The 22,839-nt window shown below is 34.5% G+C and overlaps 2 protein-coding genes across 3 annotated transcripts in view; both read left to right on the forward strand.

Annotated features, from left to right (window-relative positions):
- Positions 1-13,941, forward strand: part of Hmu (adipocyte plasma membrane-associated protein hemomucin) — a 28,684-nt gene extending 14,743 nt beyond the window's left edge. For both annotated transcript variants that reach the window (XM_085948049.1, XM_085948050.1), the window contains exons 3-7: positions 2,084-2,292; positions 4,951-5,236; positions 8,051-8,244; positions 10,594-10,805; positions 12,110-13,941. In XM_085948049.1, coding sequence (XP_085804175.1) covers positions 2,084-2,292; positions 4,951-5,236; positions 8,051-8,244; positions 10,594-10,805; positions 12,110-12,835 — 1,627 coding nt within the window. In that variant the 3' untranslated portion in view covers positions 12,836-13,941. The remainder of the gene's footprint in view (positions 1-2,083; positions 2,293-4,950; positions 5,237-8,050; positions 8,245-10,593; positions 10,806-12,109) is intronic.
- Positions 13,942-22,038: 8,097 nt separating this feature from the next.
- Positions 22,039-22,839, forward strand: part of LOC147071256 (1,5-anhydro-D-fructose reductase) — a 39,897-nt gene continuing 39,096 nt past the window's right edge. The window contains exon 1 of the mRNA XM_085948051.1: positions 22,039-22,183. Coding sequence (XP_085804177.1) covers positions 22,112-22,183 — 72 coding nt within the window. The 5' untranslated portion in view covers positions 22,039-22,111. The remainder of the gene's footprint in view (positions 22,184-22,839) is intronic.

Genomic DNA, 22,839 nt, shown 5'->3' on the forward strand with positions numbered 1-22,839 from the left:
CGAGGTGTTCTTTATTCGGCGACGTGACCCCAGTTGAACATTTCGTTGAATTGAATTGCAAATTTGACAACATCCTAAATTCAATGGTGAATAATCAAACTTTCCAGAATTGCATGGAAAACCAGCGTCGTTTATTAAGAATTATATATTATATACAGATGGCATTGAGCTGATGGATGCCTTACAATTACAAATTAATAGTTAAAGTTTTTTTATGTTTTTAAGATCATGAGTATACTGTCAGATGAGCGTATTTAAAAAAAAAATACAACATTAATTTACTCTTTTGTTTATGTCAAGGATTTTGAAGAAACCTTGTATAGAGATGGATCCTAAATGTAAAAAATTGAAGCAAAAAAATGTCTACTGATCCACTGATTAAGTTAGCTACAGATGACTTGACAATGCAGGTTCGTTTGCAGAGAATTTGGCACTAGTGCTATGGTATTTATTTGCCAATTTACAGGACGTATAAAAAGACAATTCGTCACAATGAGTAGTTAAGCAGCCAATAATACTACACTTTGGCATTATTATTTAGTTGCTACACTGAATATAAAAAATGGCCGACATTGCGTATGTAAGAGAATCGAAATTGAGCGATCTTAATATTTATCGAGTTTACCAACTTAACCATGGTTCATGTGCTTGCAATATAATTTCAAATGTCATAACATAAATTACGTATAAGACTTTGGTTTTTGTAGATACTTAACCATTTTACTGCCGGTTATATGTAGTTGTATGTATGGCGGTACCTTGCAATACATAACAAAAATAAAAAATAAAAATCAATTTACGTTTCAAGTGGTAAAAAAGAATTCTGTTTCAATTCAAGTATGTGATGATATTCCCAATATATGTCGTGTGCTCCAACATATTTGTATGTTTAAAATAATTGATTTATGTAATAAAATCACGTTTAAAGAGGTGCTTCCAAAGACATCATTTTTGTATGAGCGGCGTGCCGTTCACGGAAAAGTTTGCATCTTAAGACGTCATTGGCAGCCATCCGCTTAAGAAAAAAAATGATAATGATGATTATAGTCAATTCTGTATTATTTAATGATTTTGAACCTTCCCTTTATAATCCATCCGTTCCTGTGATGTCACCTTGGTTTACCGTACTAGGTTAACACTATTACTGTAAGTAAAAAGGAAACACCTATTTTAGTAACATAAATAAGTCGAATAACGATTATTTTCTATTTCTCTTATCTATAAAATGATCAAAAAGGCATCAAAACCTAATTATAATCATACAAGTATTTTTATACATTCTTACAACCTACAAGTCATAGTACTATTTTGATCTCAACCCTTGCTTTCATATTATCTCTATCTCACAATTAAGTGTATCTGTCTTTCTCGCATATACTTTAGATCTATCTCTTTTGTTAGCAAAGGAATACGACGCTCAGTTTGCATTTATAATTTATGACAGGTAAATTAAATCTGATGGACTGGATAATGCTATTGATTTTGAAAATAATAACATTTTAATCAGATGTAACATTGATGATTGTTGGCATAGCTGACATATGAAGATATGAAGTGCATATTAACTGAAATATTTGTAGTTTAATGGGCTTAATAATCAAAGGTAGCATTACAGTAACGGGAGTGTTAATAATTCCACATAGATAATATGAGGTAATATAAGGTTAACATAAAGATTAAAGGTAATCACTAAGTGGTCAAAGTACAGAACTTATTTTGGTTCAATACTAAAAGAAAAAATGATAATTGATAATTTATTACATGACTTTGTCGAAAGCGATAGATAAGCTGATACATGTTACATTTTAGTAATTTTCTATCGAGTTACTAAGTAACACATAATTTTGAATGAATCATCTTTTTTATCATACTTATTCAAATTATTAAAAAAATATCAATAATGAATTGATAAAGCGGTGTTATTAAATTTGTACTATGACCTGTCTGACCAGAATGATCTATATTTTAATAAGCCAGGGTCTTTTTCAGTGTGGTGAAAAAATTCTGTGGTCCTATTTCATAGCATATTAAAATAGAATGCACTCGATTATTGATTTTTCCATTGTTGTCGTATTTGTTGCAGTGTTGTACCAGCCAGACCATTAGAGGGGGTGCTGTCTCTTAATAATGTCCTAGGAAACCCGGAGCATCTGTACTCGGGCAAGGTGAAAGGGCCTGAGTGCTTTGCAGAGTGGAACGGAGAGTTGTACACGTCGCTCCACGGAGGAGAGATCAGCAGACTGACAGCCGACGGACAGGTTATACCAGTCGCCAAGATTGGACAGCCCTGCGGTGCGTTTTGACAATTCATTTAGGCATATAATGTCATTACTATTGAGTTATTACCTCAAACGGGTCAACCGTCATTTTTATAAGAATGATAGTTTTTGGTGTGCTATGGGCTAGGGATTCCAATCCCGGGATCCCGAGCTATTTTTGATACCTATGAATCCCGGGATTGATAAACATAATCCCGGGATTTCGGGATTGATTTTTTATCACTTTTTATGGAACATAAAATAAAAGCGAAAATATAACAGAAAAAATACTTTTAATAAAAAATAACTACATTAGAAATAAACTCAGTTTGTATGAAGTTTGATTTATACCCATGTGTAAGTTGCCGATTCATTTTATTTTTTAAATTATTAAAAATGAGAAAGATTGGAAAAAAACAATGGTTCGCACTTTTAACAAAGTAATTCCACCATGATCTCATACGTTTTACGGAAATTTCATATTTGGCTGACTAATTAGATTTATGAAGCGGAAAGGCCATAAGTAGGTACCTACGCCATGATTATTTGATTTACTATTTTAAATTTCGCTAATCCATTCGTTAAGTCTTTACTATCAGAAACAGCAATCTCGTATTAAATTCACATTATTATTTATATATATATTTAATATTATTTACTCCATTAATACTTTGGACGCGGAAAACGCACACGACGCGTAATGACCAGGCGGCCGATCGATGTAATTAACGTGCATTTTAAAGGGGGCAATTAAAATCTCATTATCTATTCAGCAGCGAATGCGTTAAACTTATGTATTTCCAAGATTGAACTTAGATATACAATATTAACAATAAATGTCTTAAATATTATTAATTATACTAGATTTATTTTTGACCGATTTTATCAATGTTATGTGTAAATATAAAATTTTTATATTAACAAAGGAAAAAAATGCCAATCCCGGGACCAGTCCCGGGATCCCGGGATTGTCAAATTGTAATCCCGAAATCCCGGGATCAGAATTTTGGCTCGGGATTGGATTCCCTACTATGGGCGATCCGACAAAAATCGTGCACACTTTTACAGTAATATTTATTTGTTTTAGTTGAATTAAGAATACATAATATTCCAGATGGTGTTGGTTAGTTTTTTTTTTTAATTCATTAACCCCCACCTTACCAAATCATAATCAATGAAAAATATTCTTCTATCTATAATGTATGATTTAACCATAATTTTAGATGTTTTATAGATTTTTTGACTATTATCTACTATGACTTGGATTAGGCAGGGCTTAATTGAATTTTAAAAACAAACAAACACTATTTACACATTGTAGTCTTAGTTCAATGAAAACAAATACGTTTGACTGACAAAGTTTAGTGTGCACTATTATTGTCAGATCTTAACAGCCTACCTTCACCCTTCGCTACTGATATTTATACATTAGTCATTTTTAGAAATAAAGAGTAGATGTGTATCATAATTTTATTCTCATTTATTATGTAAAGCTATGTTGATATGTATGTATGTAATTATCAGATAACTCATTTTGTGTACAAAACAGTTAATAATGCAGTTCACAAGTAGATAATAATATCCATCCTTTGTGCCTATAAAACACTGCACTCGGGTGATAATCATTAGTGATTGGAATTGACTTTGAACTCTGCTATGACTACTATTGTACGTTTTTTTTAAAACATAATCTAATATATTTTATCAAATTCTATGATCATTGAGATTACTTATTATTCATTTTAGTATGATAAATGATTCTTTTACTTTGTATTTGTAATACTGACTTTATTTGCGAGGTGTGAATATTTTCTGGTACCGATTTTATGATATTTGAGGTACTTATGTTGCCAGCTTTTTTGGGTTATAAACTAATACCCTCTTTTATGACGGCACCACTCTGGATCCGTCTCCCGCCTGCGCGAGATTGAAAAAAAATTAGACACAGATTTTAGTTAACAATTCCCAGAGTCCATTCACCCTCATTTTGAATTCAGTTCCAGCTTCCCTGTCAAACTAAGAAGACACGTTCTTCGGCAAATAATTTTTCCCGCACACGCCCTGTGTAATAGAACAAATCGGTACTGTGATGGTAAACAGTTGTAACTGCTGTTTACGCAATTTTACAGGAAAGCAAAAACAGTTTTGAAATCAGTCTGACAAGTTGGTTTATAAGATATTTTGAAGTATTTTATTTCAAAATTAGCGGAATTAGCATCCCAATATAAATTTCAAATGATTTATTTTAATAAGATTGAAGTTTTATTGTTATCTTGCATTTTAAGTACATATATATTTTGCCATATCAACTTTTTTTCACATTTGGTCAGATGCAGATGTCTTTTAACATTACTTTGTGGTTTAAATAATAAAACTACCGTTTTTAATACTTTTGGTGGATTTTTTGAAAAGAGCATCACTTGTACTACAATAATCAATTAAAACATACATTTCGTTAAAAATGGCATTTGGCCTACTTTGATATCAAGCTACTCAATTCACCTTCAACAGTTTTAGTCCTGAAACAACCCTCCCTACAAAAACATTCCACCCCTCTCTCCTGTGAATCCCCTGTATTCGCCCTGAGCCAAAGGCGGCTTGTTAAAACCCATCTTCAGAATGACAATAAGATAACGGTAATATAGCATATTATTATATTGAATGTACGATTTTAATTATGCATCGCTTGCAGATGGCTTCTGGCAAGAAAAGAAATGCGGGCGGCCACTTGGATTCGAATTCGACAAGAGTGGAATGCTTTACATTTCTGACGCATACTACGGCATCTGGAAAGTGAACATCAACACGGGAAAGAAGCAGATGCTGGTGTCTCCCGATGTGGAGATCGAAGGAAGGAAGCCCCTTGTTTTCAACTCGCTTGCTGTCGCCGCCAACGGAGATATCTACTGGACCGACTCTACCTCCGATGCAGAGCTTCAGGACGGCGTCTTTGGCATGTTGATGGACGGAACCGGAAGGTAACAATACAGTTCAATTTTAATTTACTTTTTAAAGTGAATCTTTTTTATGCCGAGTACAGCATTCTGCCCCCAGTAGAGTGAATCTGCCTGATGTGTAATGAAAAATTTATCATAAATTGACAACTATGAAACCAGTTCTCTTTATCTTATTGACATAATCATAATATGCAGAGATTAATGAAGTTAAAATAATAATTTTATCTGAACATGACAGTCTGACGCTGATAATTTTTTATTCAAATATTATGATTGAGATAAAAGACAAAAATAAAAAAAAAACGCCTACACGATAATAACATGAACCCACGGTATTATAAACAGATCATAATTTTCCTTTACAAGTCCAAATAACTATGTACGAGGGTGGGTCAATAATTCCTTAGAAAAAAGCATTAAAACAGTTTTTATTTTTGTATTTTTTTTTTATTTCTCAACATAATCTCCTTGGAGCTCAATACACTTGGTTAGACGTTTCTCAATTTTTTTTAAACCGTCAGAAAAATAAGTTTTCGGAAGGTCCTCAAAATAAGCATTTGTCCGATCGCTGACTTCTTCATTTGAAAAAAAAACGTTGTCCACTTAGCCATTTTTTTAAGTTTGGGAAAAGGAAAAAGTCACTGGGGGCTAAATCTGGCGAATACGGTGGGTGGTCGACCAATTCGAACTTCAATTCTTCAATTTTAGCCATTGATCGTAAACATGTGTGAACACGGGCATTGTCCTGATGAAAGAGGATTTTTTTCCTGTTTAAATGAGACCGTTTTTCTTCAATTTCGTTTTTTAGCTGGTCCAATAAAGATGCATAATAATCCCCTGTTATTGTTTTTCCTTTTTCCAAATATTCAACGAAAATAATTTCACGTGCATCCCAAAATACAGTAGCCATAACCTTACCAGCTGATTTTACGGTTTTCGCCTTCTTTGGACATGGTTTGTCTTCGCAATCCACTGCTTTGACTGTTCTTTCGTCTCGGGAGTATAGTGGTGTATCCATGTTTCATCTACAGTCACAAAGCGACGAAAAAATTCATCCGGATTGCGTTGCATGAGCGACAACAGGGCTTTAGAGGCCACCACCCTATTGCGTTTATTGTCGACTGTGAGCAAACGCGGCACCCATCTTGCAGAAATATTTTTCATGCCCAATTTGTCATGTAAAATAGAAATGATGCTACCTTTTGAGATCCCTGTAACCTCAATTATCTCACTCAACTTTAATCTTCGGTCACTTAACACCATATCGTGGATTTTATTGATCATTTCTGGTGTAGTCACCTCTACAGGACGTCCTGAGCGTGGTTCATCCTTTGTTGATGTACGACCACGTTTAAATTCATTTAACCAGTTATAAATAGTTGCAAGTGAAGGAGCAGATATGCCGTGAACTAAATCCAACTCATTTTTTATTTCCTTTGCTGTTAACCCTTTTATATTAAAATGTTTAATAACAGCTCTAAACTCAATTTTCTCCATTTTCCATTTTCCACAAGCAAATTTTTTTTAAATGTACGAGAAACACACAACAACCCGACCAATCTGATTGAAACTTCGCAGCATACTGAATCGGTAGTGCCGCTGCATGAAAACAAACCGCTTACAGTACTAGTCGCGCCACCTGTCGGCTTTTCTAAGGACTTATTGACCCACCCTCGTACATAGGTGGGTACGTGATGTATTGAAAACAAGTTTATTATAGTTTACTTGGGTAATTTGTAACATAGTATACTGCCCACCATGGAGCAGAGGTTAGCTGCGCTCTTGATCTGTGTCACGGGCTTGAATTCCGCTTCCTGGGTCAATCACATATTTTTTTTTTTAATCCTGGACATGGCCCGAGACGTTATTCGATTGGTTGACTACCAATTCCTATAAAATAAAGTGATCCGTAAACGGCTAGCATTATGCTCTATTTTGAAACGGAAAGCACAGTGAATTTAGAGACCATTATTATATTATGTGACTTAATGTATTATTATGAATCGGTACTAATCTCACTAAACATTTGAATTTTTCAAACTTCAATAAAAATAAATTTCATAAAATTCCCATGGGTGCTAAGTAGGCCCATTTCGGTAGCTAGAGCATCTTCATCGATATCCAACCAAGCGGGGCGCTATTCCCAAAAGACTGTAACAACATATTATTTGTTAAGTACTATCTAATCATGTAGATATTTCGGTTATCTTCGGTTAACTCCCTGTGTCAGGTTTTAATTATGTTTCATAATGAGTCAAATCTTACATGCGTTGTTATAATCATTGTGAAATCCTTGTATAAATAAACAACGCACCCAACCTCAAATTGAAATCTCGCCTTGTGACTATCTGCTTAAGGCTATATATACCTCAGTTGAGGCACGGTCTAAAAAGATCGTGGCTAGGCGATGTGCGGATTGCAGGTCACGGGTGCAAATGACGCATGCCGAACGAAATATAATTTGTCATATAAATCCAACATGCGTCCATTTAATGTTCTGTTTATTGTTCTATTAGTAACAATAATAATATATTCATTGACATGTTTTCTTTTTCAAGTAAATGGGTAACGTTTTTAGTCATCTTTACACGATTTAAGAATTAATAGCCCCGTCGCCATCACGAAACAAATTGACGTGTTGCTAGCTCGACGTTCTCTCTCCGAATGCCAGCAAGTCCAAAATTTCGTCGCGCCTATAGTTGAAAATTATTTGCCTTTTCACTGATGTATCGTCTCCATAGTGGTAGGAAACCATGAAAGCTTGAGGTTATTATAGTACCTACCTAACTCAACTAAAATTCGATTGATTCATTACTTCTTATGTTTTGATTTCAGACTTTTCCACTATGATGCTGCTAAAAATATCAACAATGTATTGTTGGACGGCCTTTGGTTTGCCAACGGTGTCATCCTTTCGCCCAATGAGGACTTTGTGGTCGTGTCAGAGACAGGTCGAGGCCAGCTCAGAAGATACTACCTGAAGGGACCTAAGAAGGGAACCGACGATATGTTTGCTGATGGCTTACCAGGTTAGTAACACAGTAACATTTAAAGATCTTTACTAGTCGCGAAATGATCCATATTCCCCCGGTGACGCAACAGTACCAACGGACAAATTAACAATATCATTCTGTTTGTCTCATGGCCTGAACAAAAACTAATCGTACATGCGAGTGAATTACTATTCGGCGTGCGTATAATCTCCGCAATATGTATTAGAGTAAGATAGAAGATATGAATAATCAACTTAGTGAAGCTAGAAGTGTAGCCAGTAAAAATTTGTTTGACTTATACCTTACTTGAACCGGGAGTATGTGTTAGTAAAATATATAGTTTTTTTTATGCAAAATTAATATGTATAAAGTTACTTGATCGATATTTTTAGTTTATTTACAAGAAACGATGATTAATTGTTATTAATTTGGTAGCCATACGAAGAAGTGAGATGATGGTACAAGGTAAAAGTGCGATGCAGAATCATAATTAGGCATTTAAGTACCTAAGATACACACCTAACTTGTAAGAGGCTCTCGTGGTGCAGTGGGTAAGGCGCTGGCCTTCCACCCGAGAGTTCTGAGTTCGATTCCCGGTCATGACAAAAACATTTATGTGTTTTTCTCAAAGCCTGGGTGTTTGTGATTGTTCAAAATTACTAACAACCACCTTGTACGAAAAAGCAAGTACATGGTTATTAATAATTCTAAAAAAAAAAAAAAAACTTGTAAGAGGCCAAATTTCAGCCATCTAAGTTCAGTGAGAAATACATACATTATTCTTATTAGAATGCCTAAATGGAAGAGAGAAAGAACATGTGACGTGTTCCATAATATCATTCTTATTAGAACAGCTGCGTAACGTTGACAACTCTGCATTACGCTCTTAAGTTAATAATAATTCAATAATTGAAGTTCTATTGTGCATCATACGCAAAGAAAACAACTTCAAACAGCCAGACAATACCCTTTTTTTTTAGTATTATCGCTTTGAGTTTTGTCTTATATATATCCAAATTAATCGCAGTTTCTTATGAGTTATTTTCGTGCTGGGACAGTAAGCTAACATAATCCTTTCATATGTACTGGGTGTTTCCACTTGCAAAAATGATGTCAAGAAACTTAAATAAAGTTGTGTGTCACATTAAAGTATTATTTGTTATCTTTTAAATTGGCTATTAAGACACTGATCACACTTATTTTAGTGTGTGGTAATGTTAGGTTAGTATCTAGTCCAGTGTTTCCCGACTGCCGGTCCACAGAATTTTTCTGCTAGTTTAAATATAGATATCGTCCATTTTAAAAACAAGAATATCCATTTCTAAGTTACAAAGCCATTAAATTATTGTCCGAATTAACACCTAGTACATATTTATGTGACAAGTCTTTTTCAGCCATGTCAGTAATAAAAACAACACCGCAGCCACGGTTATCAATTATTCTAGCAAAGATAGATTTCGCACTATTTTTTTAAAATTTATTAAATATTGCTTATTTCAAAAATCCAGAAGTTCTATTATTAACGATAGAATTCTCATGGTATATATATATATATATAATGACTTATCAGTTTTAATAAATATGTAATGGATTTTAGTTTGCGTTTGGAGTCTGGAGTATGGACCTAATAGATTGAGCAAGTGGCCACCATACATTTCTCGTAAAAACAAAAATCTGTAATTACATACCTCCACCCTGTAGAGGCCCATATGATCCTGTTGGGATCGGACATGGAAAAAAAATGCATTAGCGTTCTATGAAATATTTCTCCTATTTTCGCCGGTGTGCCAGTATCAAAAGATTAGGAAATACTGTTCTAGTATATTTGTGTCCTACCCTACACCTTTTAGTAAGAAAGAATTTGAATTATTTATTTTGACTCTAAACACGTGCCTATCAATCGTGACCGTGACAGGCAAAGACAGTGAGTAAACAAAGTCAACAAGTAAAGATGGTGATGGTGATGTTGTCGTCGTCGTCGGGTGTCAAGTTAGGTAGGTGTGTTGCCATCGTAGCAGTGTTGTGAGTGAAATGCGAAAGATATTCCCACCTTTCTACATTACATATTATCATCGGCACTACAACCCAATGTGGGTTGTGCCATACGTTTAGGTACTTTCCTTTCAGCTATATTGAAAAGGAGTGTTTTTAGGTGATTGGATGTTATCCATCCTGTAAGGATCCTGAAAACCTGCCCAATTGGAGTTGCCACGCTTTCACATCTGACATGATAGAATTATCACAATGTATACAGAGTGTGGTTGCTTATTTTGTGCAGATATCACTTTTAGTATTTGTACATACATGTGGTAATTATCATAGATCCGTCCCCATTTGGTTATTTTGGACTGCAATATTGATTTTGGTTCTCTCTTGTGATTTAAGGTCTCCCAGACAACTTGAAGGCTCTCCCCAACAGCATCCTGGTGCCTTTGGTGGTCCCCCGTGACGACACACACCCCGTGGTGTTCCAGGTTCTCGCTCCTCACCCGCTGATAAGGAAGTTCTTGGCCAGGCTCTTGGCTCTCATCGAGATGCCCTTCACCGCCGCCCAGAAAGTCCTGCCACACTATGCCTTTGAAAGAGCTTCCCATATGGTAAGGGCGATTAATCTTGATGTCTTGTCAGTATTCAATAGTTTTTTGAAATGCCATTTTGGAGACAGACAAAGATGTGCGACCTGATGAGATGAAGGACATAAAACACTGAAAGCAATCATTTTTGGTCCTGTATAAATTTATTACAAAGGTGAAATAAAATTCAAGTATCTGTCTTTTGAAATACTTCCTTATGAGCATTTTGACTCGTGATATTTAAGGTGAATGTTTAGCCTACCAGCGGGTCTATTCAATACGCAAGGCCGATAAAGTGATAGTATTTATGGCTAACTAGGGTAGGTTTGTGTGGAGTTATTAGCACTTATTGTAACAATTACAATAAGTTGGTTGGTATTGTTGCAATAAGTGCTATATTTTAACAGTGCGTCTCTTGGCTTTGATAAAATTTAGAGCGAGAGCAAGAGAGAGAGACAGTTTTGACTGATGAGACGGCTTACTTATTGTAACAATTATAATACCTCAATACATAATGTATGTAATAAATACTATCACTTTATCACTTTAGCGGCCTTGTATATAGAATAGACCCGCAGAGGTATCTAGTGGCATAATATTATGTAACATGCAGTTTAATAAATTTTATTGGTAAAGTTCTCTCGAAGGTATCGAAGTGATTTTTTAATGATTCATAGTTTTAATGTATTTTATATTTATAAGAGCTGGAACTCTTCTTCCTTCCTTCCCTCTTATTTATAAATTATAAATCGTGGGTTCGACGAAGTGTGTATGGTATATTTTATCTTTTACCTCTTTACATTAAAATAACGCGAGTATAATAAGTTTGCAGGGTGATTTTATACTGGAATTACGGCGTAGTCAGACTATGTACCTAATTCAATCGAATAGCGTGATTAACACTTGACTCTGATAGGGCTTACGGCCAACTGCATTTATCCGTTTTCAGAGTGCATGCAAGTCTACTGTAGTGAACTAGGTGAATTAGATCTCACGAAAAATGTACAATTAATAATAAATGTAGTGGGTAAAAAAGTGAATTGCCATTTAAAATGTTTATTCTGGAAGTAAAATATAAGATGTTTTATTATTTTTTTGATTATTGGAATTTATCATTATCCGGATTATCTCACTCCCCAATTAGTCTCGGTAATCGAGGTTCTACTGTACTTATGTATTTATGGGTATAAGTACCCATGATAAGTATGTAACCTAAATAAGACATTAGTAGTAGGCTGCCATTTTCTTTTTTATTTACGAACATTGCATTTCATGCTACTGATGATTATAACATAGCAGGGTCTTAACTTCTTCTCTTTCTTTCTCAGATTGGCCACTTTGAATCCGTTCAAGCCTTAGTACCAAAGAGAGTGACAATTCTCAAGATGGACTGGTCCGGTAACATTCTCGAATCTTGGCATCACCTCGATGGAGCCATCTCCGGAATCAGCGAAGCTCACATCTTCAGAAATCAGCTCTACCTCGGCAGTCCGTACAATACTTACATCGCCAGAACGTCAGTGCCCGGTAGCCCCGTTCACAGCATCAGGATGGAAGCACCTAAAACTCAAGAAGCTCCTAAACAGAAACCGGTTGAAGCCCCAAAACCCATTCCCACAGAAGCCCCCAAACCTAAACCCACTGAGGCACCTAAACCTACTGAGGCCCCTAAACCCAAACCTACTGAGGCCCCTAAACCCAAACCTACCGAGGCCCCTAAACCCAAACCGACCGAGGCCCCAAAACCCAAACCTACAGAAGCACCCCCCAAGGTTAAACCCACTGAGGCTCCTAAACCAAAGACAACGCAGCCCCCCATACCCGCTGAGAAAGTGAAACCTAAAGAAGCTCCCAAGCGTAAGGAATCGGTGACGCCTCAACCCGACGAAGCCAAACCGACACAGATACCGGTTGTTGAAGATATCCCGGCGGACTCGTCGCCGCCTAAGAAAGACAACCTGAAAGTGATCAGAAAGGAGGGACCCACGGAGATGCCACTTCCGAATAGTAAAAAACCCGCCGCAAAACAGGCAGCGGGGAAGAATGAACTTTGAGTGTAGTCCGTGACGATCGGTGCGAACTGCATATTTTGTGAAGGCGGGAGAAGGATGGTTCTCAGTTAATGGTAGCAGTTTCTGCGCCGCTTTTTCGTAATTTATTCTCTACTCCATTCGTTTGGCAATAATTACCGTCAGATTGTTTTCTATTACCGTCTCAATCGGCAGCTCGTTTAAACCTGTAACAAACCCCAAGTGAAAACTCACACCTAATCATAGTGAATTGTTAAATTGCCTTAAATTCTTGTTATTTATGTGTTTTTTTTTTATTAACTTTCTAAATTGTATTTTTAACGTTTTAATGTGATGTGAATTACCTTCAATGTGAGGTTTAGATCAAAATTATTTCTGTTTTCTATGCTGTATGTACTACACATTAGAATGTTTCAATACTTAGTTACGCAAATGCAACTATATTGAATCTTCCTTATTTCAATTGCTATGTATTGCGTAATATAACAGAGGAACTAGTTGTGCATTATATGTGTATAAGGATTATCTGTATACGTACGCATGGTGTCTGTAGTAGACAAAACCTAATGTAACCTAATCTTTCATATTAGTTATTATTTCTTCATTGATTGTTTCACAAGGTTAAAATTAGCGATTTTGTAAATTTGTATTGAAATTATCCACTGCATATTGTGTGCAAACGGTCTCCCTGTTGTATTGATGAGAACGTGAAGATTATGTTTTACAGCAATTCGCTTTTATGCAATTAATGAACATCACAACACGCAAGACTGGGTATTACGTGTAAATCGCAGCTAAATAAAAAATTAAAAATAATACTCCTAATTATTATTTGAGATGAACGGAAAATGTGATGTGCGACGAATGAATGTTGAATCACATTGTTATTGGTCATGGTCATGTCATATTCATAAGATTTACTTCTTTCGTATGGATTAAGTTTTAATGATTGATTATTATTTAAAAATTGGTCTGTTACATAAAAAAAAAATGTCTGAAATGTCAGCTGTATTCGTTTCTTATTTGATCGCTATTAAAAAAAATTGAATGAGTTAAATAAATTATGATATTGGTCCTGGATTTTTTTACCCTTTTTATAGTGATATTATAAATTTTGTAATAATTTTAATGTTGTTTTCACACACATCGTCATGTGCTTTATAATTTCTAAATCACTAAATAAACAGATTAAAATGTTTAATTTTTTATATAGATAAATATTTTATATAATATTATTTTGGTCTATTTCAAAAATTCCATTTTCATCTGTGATCATTTTTAAAATAAAATTTATTTACTATATAGTTTTTTTTTTTGAAGCGCAAAGCAATATTTTTAGTTCCATACTCTAAAATACTCCTAGTTTTAAAAAGATTGTTACAAACATATTATTTGAGTTGAGTTTGATTCCGTCGTAAGCAGAGTTCTAAGAATTCTAGAATCATTTTTGTTATAACCGTGGATATTATGTTTACTAAAATATACAATCTTTGTATTTTTTTTTTTTTTTTACTTTACATTTAGCCCGTTTTGTTTTCCACTTTTTACGGCAGCTGGCGGAATGGTAGTGTATATAAAGAATACGGTTTTGTACAGTTTCATACACTTGGCAAAATTTTTTCATTGTATCTCTATTATGGAAGTAAAATTCATATTGCCAATAGAGCCAAGTTATCATTCGCCCAAAGTATATACATATTATGTGAGAGGTAATTATATAATAAAGAAACAATGATATATAATTATATTAATCAGTGTTACGTTTCATGATACTCACAATAGTTACTACAGACCTACAAACTTATCTGTAGAATGGCCAAAAATGGAACTACGAACTGCCATAGGACGTAGGACATAGGATTTTGTCCAGTTACGAGTCTTGATTGGGTAGTTTTCGACAGTGGCTCCCCATCCCATTCTTCAGATAAGTTTGTAGGTCTGACATGACTGTAATTACTTCTATAACTTTTATTCTTTATTTGAATTCAAATCATTGTGGTTTAAAAAGCAGCTATTTTCCATGATTAAGCATCACTGTTGTTATTACACTTTTTAATTACCTATAAATAATAATGGGAATGAAATAGTTTTTTAAGGGTAATTTTATAACTGCTTGGATTTAATAAAAACTGCTATTTAAGAGTATTCAGACTAATCATTGGATTTCAATCAAAACAAAAATAAAATCACACTTCATAATGATTGAATATACAGTGATATTTTGTGACAAATACCATTATTGTTAATTTTGCTTTATTGAAATTATTAATTGTTTCAACAGCATTTCAATAATAAAGGAGTCACTAGATATGTTGAAGTTGTTTTTCATTTTTTAGTTAACACTATTTTCTTTATATTATACAGTAATTATCGAATTTTAGTGGGCCTAATGTTGTATAAGATTATCCAATTTACATAATAGTCAGTTTTTTGTGCATCGAATTATATTATAGAATACTTGCACAGGATTAGTCACATTTTTACCAGGAATATTTTGCATTTACATTTGAATAATATTATTCTCATAGACAATTTTCTGGCAGGCAACGAGATCATCTGTATAAAGACTTAAAACAGAAAATTTTTATATTTTATTAGATGTAGTTTGGTATTTTTTGTATGAGGTTGTGATGTGAAAGTTTAATAAAAACATTTAAAAACTTGAACTGACTTGTTTCTTTATAGTTGCACAAGACCCTGACTGAGTGATTCCTGACTTTTTTTGTTTGGCGGAACCCTTGAGACATTTTTTTTAATCTTGCAGAACCCCTACTAGGCTGACAAGCATTAAGGTCCAGGGTGATAAATTACAAAACGATTGTATTAAACAGTGGGTAGTGACCAGTGGCGGCTCATGGATAAGATATTTGGGGGTGCTGTGGTTGATTAAAAATAAAAATAAATGTTTATTTGGGTTATATTTTTAAATAATTAATTATATTAATAATTCAAATAAAGAACTTTGCATAAATTGCTTGCAGAAATAAATTTTAACAATCGCACAACGTAGAAATGTAGAAATACTGAAATAGGACTGTCTGACCCGCAGCACCGATTAGGCTTCCATTTGCAAGCACCGCTGACCTCGCCCACTCGAGAATATCCAATGAAATCGGTACTGTGCAAGATCAAGCACCTACCACGGCGTATGATAATATTATTGGACATTGGATGTATCGATTCACGGGCGAGCTGATTACACGCTTAATAATTTATGTATATTATAATATTACATTTGTCTCAATTTACTTGGGGGTGCTGCAGTACCGCAGTGTATATGGATGAGCCACCACTGGTAGTGACCTACCTAAGCAGATTCAGAATGCCGTTCCTAACTATTTTATTTTAAAATGTTATCCAATTCGTTACCTACTTAACTGCAATTTCAGTGTTGCTACGAGGGTGGGTCAATAAGTCCTTAGAAAAGCCGACAAGTGGCGCGACTAGTACTGTAAACGGTTTGTTTTCATGCAGCGGCACTACCGATTCAGTATGCTGCGAAGTTTCAATCAGATTGGTCGGGTTGTTGTTTTTTATTTTCGTACATTTAAAAAAAAAATTTGCTTGTTTACAAAAATGGAGAAAATTGAGTTTAGAGCTGTTATTAAACATTTTAATATAAAAGGGTTAACAGCAAAGGAAATAAAAAATGAGTTGGATTTAGTTCACGGCATATCTGCTCCTTCACTTGCAACTATTTATAACTGGTTAAATGAATTTAAACGTGGTCGTACATCAACAAAGGATGAACCACGCTCAGGACGTCCTGTAGAGGTGACTACACCAGAAATGATCAATAAAATCCACGATATGGTGTTAAGTGACCGAAAATTAAAGTTGAGTGAGATAATTGAGGTTACAGGGATCTCAAAAGGTAGCGTCATTTCTATTTTACATGACAAATTGGGCATGAAAAAAGTTTCTGCAAGATGGGTGCCGCGTTTGCTCACAGTCGACAATAAACGCAATAGGGTGGTGGCCTCTAAAGTCCTGTTGTCGCTCATGCAACGCAATCCGGATGAATTTTTTCGTCGCTTTGTGACTGTAGATGAAACATGGATACACCACTATACTCCCGAGACGAAAGAACAGTCAAAGCAGTGGATTGCGAAGGCAAACCATGTCCAAAGAAGGCGAAAACCGTAAAATCAGCTGGTAAGGTTATGGCTACTGTATTTTGGGATGCACGTGGAATTATTTTCGTTGACTATTTGGAAAAAGGAAAAACAATAACAGGGGATTATTATGCATCTTTATTGGACCAGCTAAAAAACGAAATTAAAGAAAAACGGCCTCATTTAAACAGGAAAAAAATCCTCTTTCATCAGGACAATGCCCGTGTTCACACATGTTTACGATCAATGGCTAAAATTGAAGAATTGAAGTTCGAATTGGTTGACCACCCACCGTATTCGCCAGATTTAGCCCCCAGTGACTTTTTCCTTTTCCCAAACTTAAAAAAATGGCTAAGTGGACAACGTTTTTTTTCAAATGAAGAAGTCATCGATCGTACAAATGCTTATTTTGAGGACCTTCCGAAAACTTATTTTTCTGACGGTTTAAAAAAAATTGAGAAACGTCTAACCAAGTGTATTGAGCTCCAAGGAGATTATGTTGAGAAATAAAAAAAAAATACAAAAATAAAAACTGTTTTAATGCTTTTTTCTAAGGAATTATTGACCCACCCTCGTATCTTAAACAGATAGATTCATAAGAAAATTTTCAATTAAACCCACTATTCCAGGAAAATTTTGTAATTTTCATATAATCTATCATCTAAAGTTGTATTATTTGTATTCCTTCCTTAATCTGACCGCTGTCTTGAAATGTCTTGCTCTAAGCAACGCACAACCTGAATACCGTAACGATTGTCACTGCCAATAGGGTTAGTAAACAATAATTACTTGATATCTACATATTAAAAATATATAACAGTTTGATTTCTCAACTTTTGTTCATTCATAATATTATTATTATTATGAATTTGCTTTAATTCAATAATAAGTGATGCAATATCTTAACCAATTTTCCAAAAATGGCATTCCATTGTTTAAATGCAGGTCATTTAACCTTAAGCCTATTACCAAAATAGTTTCAAAATGTACCTACTTTTTAGGTGAGCTTTTCCAAATTCTAGCAAAGCCGGAATCCGTTTGGGAATCACTGCTCTCACTGGATAAACTGCAGATTGGTCCTACAATAAATCATGATCTGCATGCATAAAGAACTGTGTGTTCAAGGGAGATCGAAAAAAAGCTTTCTGGAAACTTTATGGAAACTGGACGAAAAACTTTGAGAGAAGGATAGCTACAACACGTTGTCGACTTAGTCAGAGTCAAAGAAAAGCTGAAAGAATCTCTCAACTTTTATTGTGGATGGACTTTCCAAAAACTCAATAATATCCCCTAATTCTGCAAAGAAATAATATAGTCACCATAAGTAGGTATGTACCTTTCCATCCCTTGTTACACTATTATTTGTTTCATCTCTCTTACAAAACTAAATGCCTCGAAAGATGGAATCCTAGTGTGGTGAATAATTTAAAAACACCTGTGTTGTATTTGTGTAAATTTAGTACCTATATTTGTTTTCAAATAATCGCATTCGGATGACACGATATAGCGGAAAATTTGCGAATCATTAACTTTTAAAATGAATTTTCAAATATTATTTCAAGATGCATACATCCACAGTCACACACACACACACACAGCCCTTATTCCTTATTATAATACTCAGTGTAATTTTACTAATGCGATGATCGCAGCGCAGCCGAATTGAACGTGTTCCTACGTCATTCAAATAAGGTCGTTTTTACTTTACGATGATCGGCATTGAACAAAATGAGGGATCTGGAAACAAAAACAGCAGTTTCCATTCTCGTAAAATATTGTTAAGTCGATATGCCTTATTCCTTTTTTATGAAGTCATACCATTAAACGACGGGGGTACTTTAAAGATGCTAAGGTAGCCCCGATATTGTTGATATAATATATCTATATATTATATTCTGGAAGGTTGCGTTGTGTGTGACATGGTGCTTCGGGTAGTAAAGAAATGAGGCACAGTTGAATAATACACAGTAGGTATTTTCTTGGGTTTTATATTGTGGTACTTAATACATTTTAGATTAACACGGCACTAATATTAGACTGTCATATTGATTTTTGTTTGTTACGAAAAGTTTACATTATAATTATACCATTATTATTGAACCTAATTCGCGTAGGTGTCGAATTTTGTAAAGTGCCTATAGAGGTGTAAAATACATTTTAACGATAGTGATCTATCTTTCGTGAATGGTGTAAATAATATTAATTTGTATTTAAAGTTGAGCATCCATGGATGCCGAGTTGGTAAAACAGCCGTTTCTGAAACCGAACGTCGAGGGTATGTTTTATCCAGTACGAGAACTCAAGAAAAACAATAGATTCAGCGAATGTATAAAAAGAAATTTCCACGCTGTGGGATCAATATGCTACGATTGCTACGTTTAGGCGCAGACAGTTCGTAAAAATACAACATTTAATTTATTATTTGGGATGGCCATGGCAAAAAAAAAATCATTAGCAGTCCGGAAGACATAAAAATAAAACATATTTACTTCTATAATATTGTGCCTATTATGAATGGAAAAGTTCCAATAATAATAAAAGTGGTGTCATTTAAAAATGAAAAGCTTAAGGTCTGGAATCTGTAAGAGCAATTATTGGCAAGGTCTGGCAAGGCATTAATTCAAATTTACATAATTAAACGCAGGAGGAAAACCCAAATACCATTCGCAATATTTCCAAGAAAATAATATGGTTACCTACCGTAAGTTGTTGTATTTTGCATTTGGATTGTTTCTTGTACCTTCCTTCCTTGGTGTTTCGGGCTCGTTGCAGAACCATCATCGACACGTCATCTCTTCTCATCTCGAGAATAATTTAAATGGTTTTGAATGTTTCAAACAATTTAAATATAATATGTTCTTATTATGCCGCCAGAGAGTGCGATATTCCGTACCCTTGTGGAACAACCTCAAGGGTTCCGTCGCCGTGGACGATCCTCTCTCACATGGCGGGAGCTCGAGACATGGAGATGGACCGAGGAAAGTGGCTCTACCTTGTGTTTGCCCTATGTCCGAACACTGGGGCGTAACAGGGTGACGTAAGTAAGTAAGTATTTATAGATGTGCTGAGTTTGAAGGTCGTGCTTAGGGCTCTAAATTTTCGTCATCTAAGACCTCACGCTCATTACGATGGCTTGCCGCTGCAACGCGTCGGAACCGCGGGCAGGTTGGAAAAATCACGCGCAATCCGTGTAGCTGTAGAGCGTATGCTGACAGAAGCGAGATATAGTGGAGATACCATAATAATGATATAGGTAAGTAATAAGGTGAGGTAAGGTTTCATGAGGTTACATAAGGGGATCATTGTGCGCCGAAAACGTCAAGTAGTTACTAGTTCGACCATTCACCAGCCGTTATGACGTGTTGCAGCGGCTCGGCCTCCTAATAGGCGCCAGCTCTAAGAATGAAGGAAGGAACGCTTAGATGTATGAATTTTTGTTAACATAGAACAAGACAAGTGTCAAAGTTATCAATATAGCAAGTATCTACATATTTATTCAATTTATAATCTAAGACTAAACACCGATAATAGTTACAATTATCTTAACCTAATTACATCAAGATAACAGAATTGCAATCTTATTCTCGTACAAATAATATAATTATCCACAAACTGTAATACTATAGTAAGTATCTAATAATTTAACTTAGTAAGTATGTAATTATTTATTAAATTTACGCGGAATGAAAAAAAAATGTTGCGAATAATTAAAAAAAAAACTTATCTGAATGTGGAAGTGAAAGATCACATTATATTAGAGCTCTAAGATCATAATTGTAAACATATTACAATGAATGAATAGTTTTATTAATAATATTTGTATTAAGTAGGTACCTATACCAACATACATTATAAAAAATAAATGATATCAATATGTAAATGGAATTCGCTATTATAGTAGGTAGCATTTTTAATAAACCATTTTTACGAATACGTAAATCCACGAACGATAGATACTTTTTACATCAAATTACAAGTTAAAAAAAAATAACGACAGGTTAAAAACGCGTTGATGGAATCGGAATTTATACATAGTTGAGGCAGAGTATAATATGTTCACGTAGTCAAACCACATATTCCAAAAATATTTAAGATTTGTACTCAGTTCGTACAATACGTACAATCAGGCCCGCCCCAAGGGATATGGCCACTCTCATTTGAAATCCTACACTCATGTCTTAAAAAAACATTACGATGGAAAATATCAGATTAAAAAAAACGTGGCTTAAAATTACTGTTGATACCCAACTATTTTTCTTGATATAGATTTTTTCGACCATGTCCGATCCTAATAGGATCATATGAGCCTCCACAGAGTGGAGGTTTGTATTAACATAATTGTTTTTTTTTTACGATGGATTTTAAATGGATTTTAGCCATTTTCCCAACCTATAGGTCCATACTCTGACTCAAACACAAATTGAAAAAGAATATGTGTATTTGCTAAACCCATGATTTCAAGACGTCCTGGGACCCACAACGTCATAGGCCGACGCTTAAGCCCAAAAACAAATCGATTAGGTTGCTTTGATGTCGATATCAGGGTCGTATTTATTCTTGAAGGAGTAAAAAGCCTAAACGTATTGGGAGTCCCAATAAACCCAACTGTTTAAAACGTATTTAAAAAAGAAAATGCTGCTTCTTTATGGATTTTTCTATGTATTTTTAGGGCTCCGAGGTCCCTATAGATTCAACCCTATGGTAAAACCGACACTGGCATGATTTTGCGAACGAAGAAAACTAAGAAGAGTATTTTAAAGAAAATAAACATTTTCTTATTAATTTGATTTTGATATTTTCTTTGGGTTGCAATTTAAGCGCGATCGAATTCTTCGTAGCAATACTAAATGCTAATCAGAGAGTACAATGTAAAATCAAGTATAAACGGACTAACTACGTGACTGTTGATTAATCATTTTTACTCCCATTTTTTTTTTTTGTTCAATGTCCAAGCAATTATAACGCAATATGGGTATACTTGACTAGTTTGAAAGAATGCCGCCACGAGACTTTGTATAGATTATAAACCTCAAAGCAGCAATAATTGACTCGGCCACCGCACCGCCGAACTGTGATAAAAGATCTTCGTCTACCATTCTACAGTTTGTAACGAACCGTTCTCCCGTTCGTTTGTGAGCGTCGAAACAAAACCGCGCTTTTAACTTTTACTGTCAAAACGGTTAACATGGTGTCGAAAATGAATGTCACTCTCCCGAATGGTATCCCGATGCCGGCATTGGGATTTGGAACATGGCAGGTAAATAAAATAAATAATCGATAACTTAGGCAATTTATTAACATCGTCTCGGTACACAAGAAAAATAAAAACAACGTCAAACTAGTTTTAAGATTCAGGCAAGGGACTGGAATGTTTCATTTTCGAAAGGAACTCGTTACACTGTTACAGTATTGTAGAATATTTTATTATTTTTACCAATAAACCGGTACCTTTGTAATAAAAATGTAAGTATATCATATTATTATTTTAAATAAATAAAACAGCTCATTCTTTATTGATTCAGTTCAACATTTTTAGATACACTTTCGATTGTCACGTAGAACGACGTATACAATAAATTATTATCTAGATTACTTTTTGTTGTTAACTTAAAGTACCTAATCTAAAGTATTAAACTACTACATAGGTAATTGGTCTTTACAACATTATAAACTAAACAGTGAGAGTTTACCACGGATGTAGAATTTACGTAACAAGTGTAATTACTATGTTGTACCCACGTAACATAAAATAAGTACTTAACACAATTTTTTACGAACAATTCAATTAAATTGACTAAATACTATTAATAAATTATTATCAGTTAAAATACATGTTATAAAAATAAGTATTTGTTTACGGTGTCCTACATGGTAAAACTGGACTCGTTTCTTTGATTGGGTCGATTTTTAGCA

The sequence above is a fragment of the Rhyacophila brunnea genome, unplaced genomic scaffold (assembly GCF_057557595.1).
Source record: "Rhyacophila brunnea isolate RB1 unplaced genomic scaffold, BYU_Rbru_1.0 scaffold_20, whole genome shotgun sequence".
Classification (NCBI taxonomy): domain Eukaryota; kingdom Metazoa; phylum Arthropoda; class Insecta; order Trichoptera; family Rhyacophilidae; genus Rhyacophila; species Rhyacophila brunnea.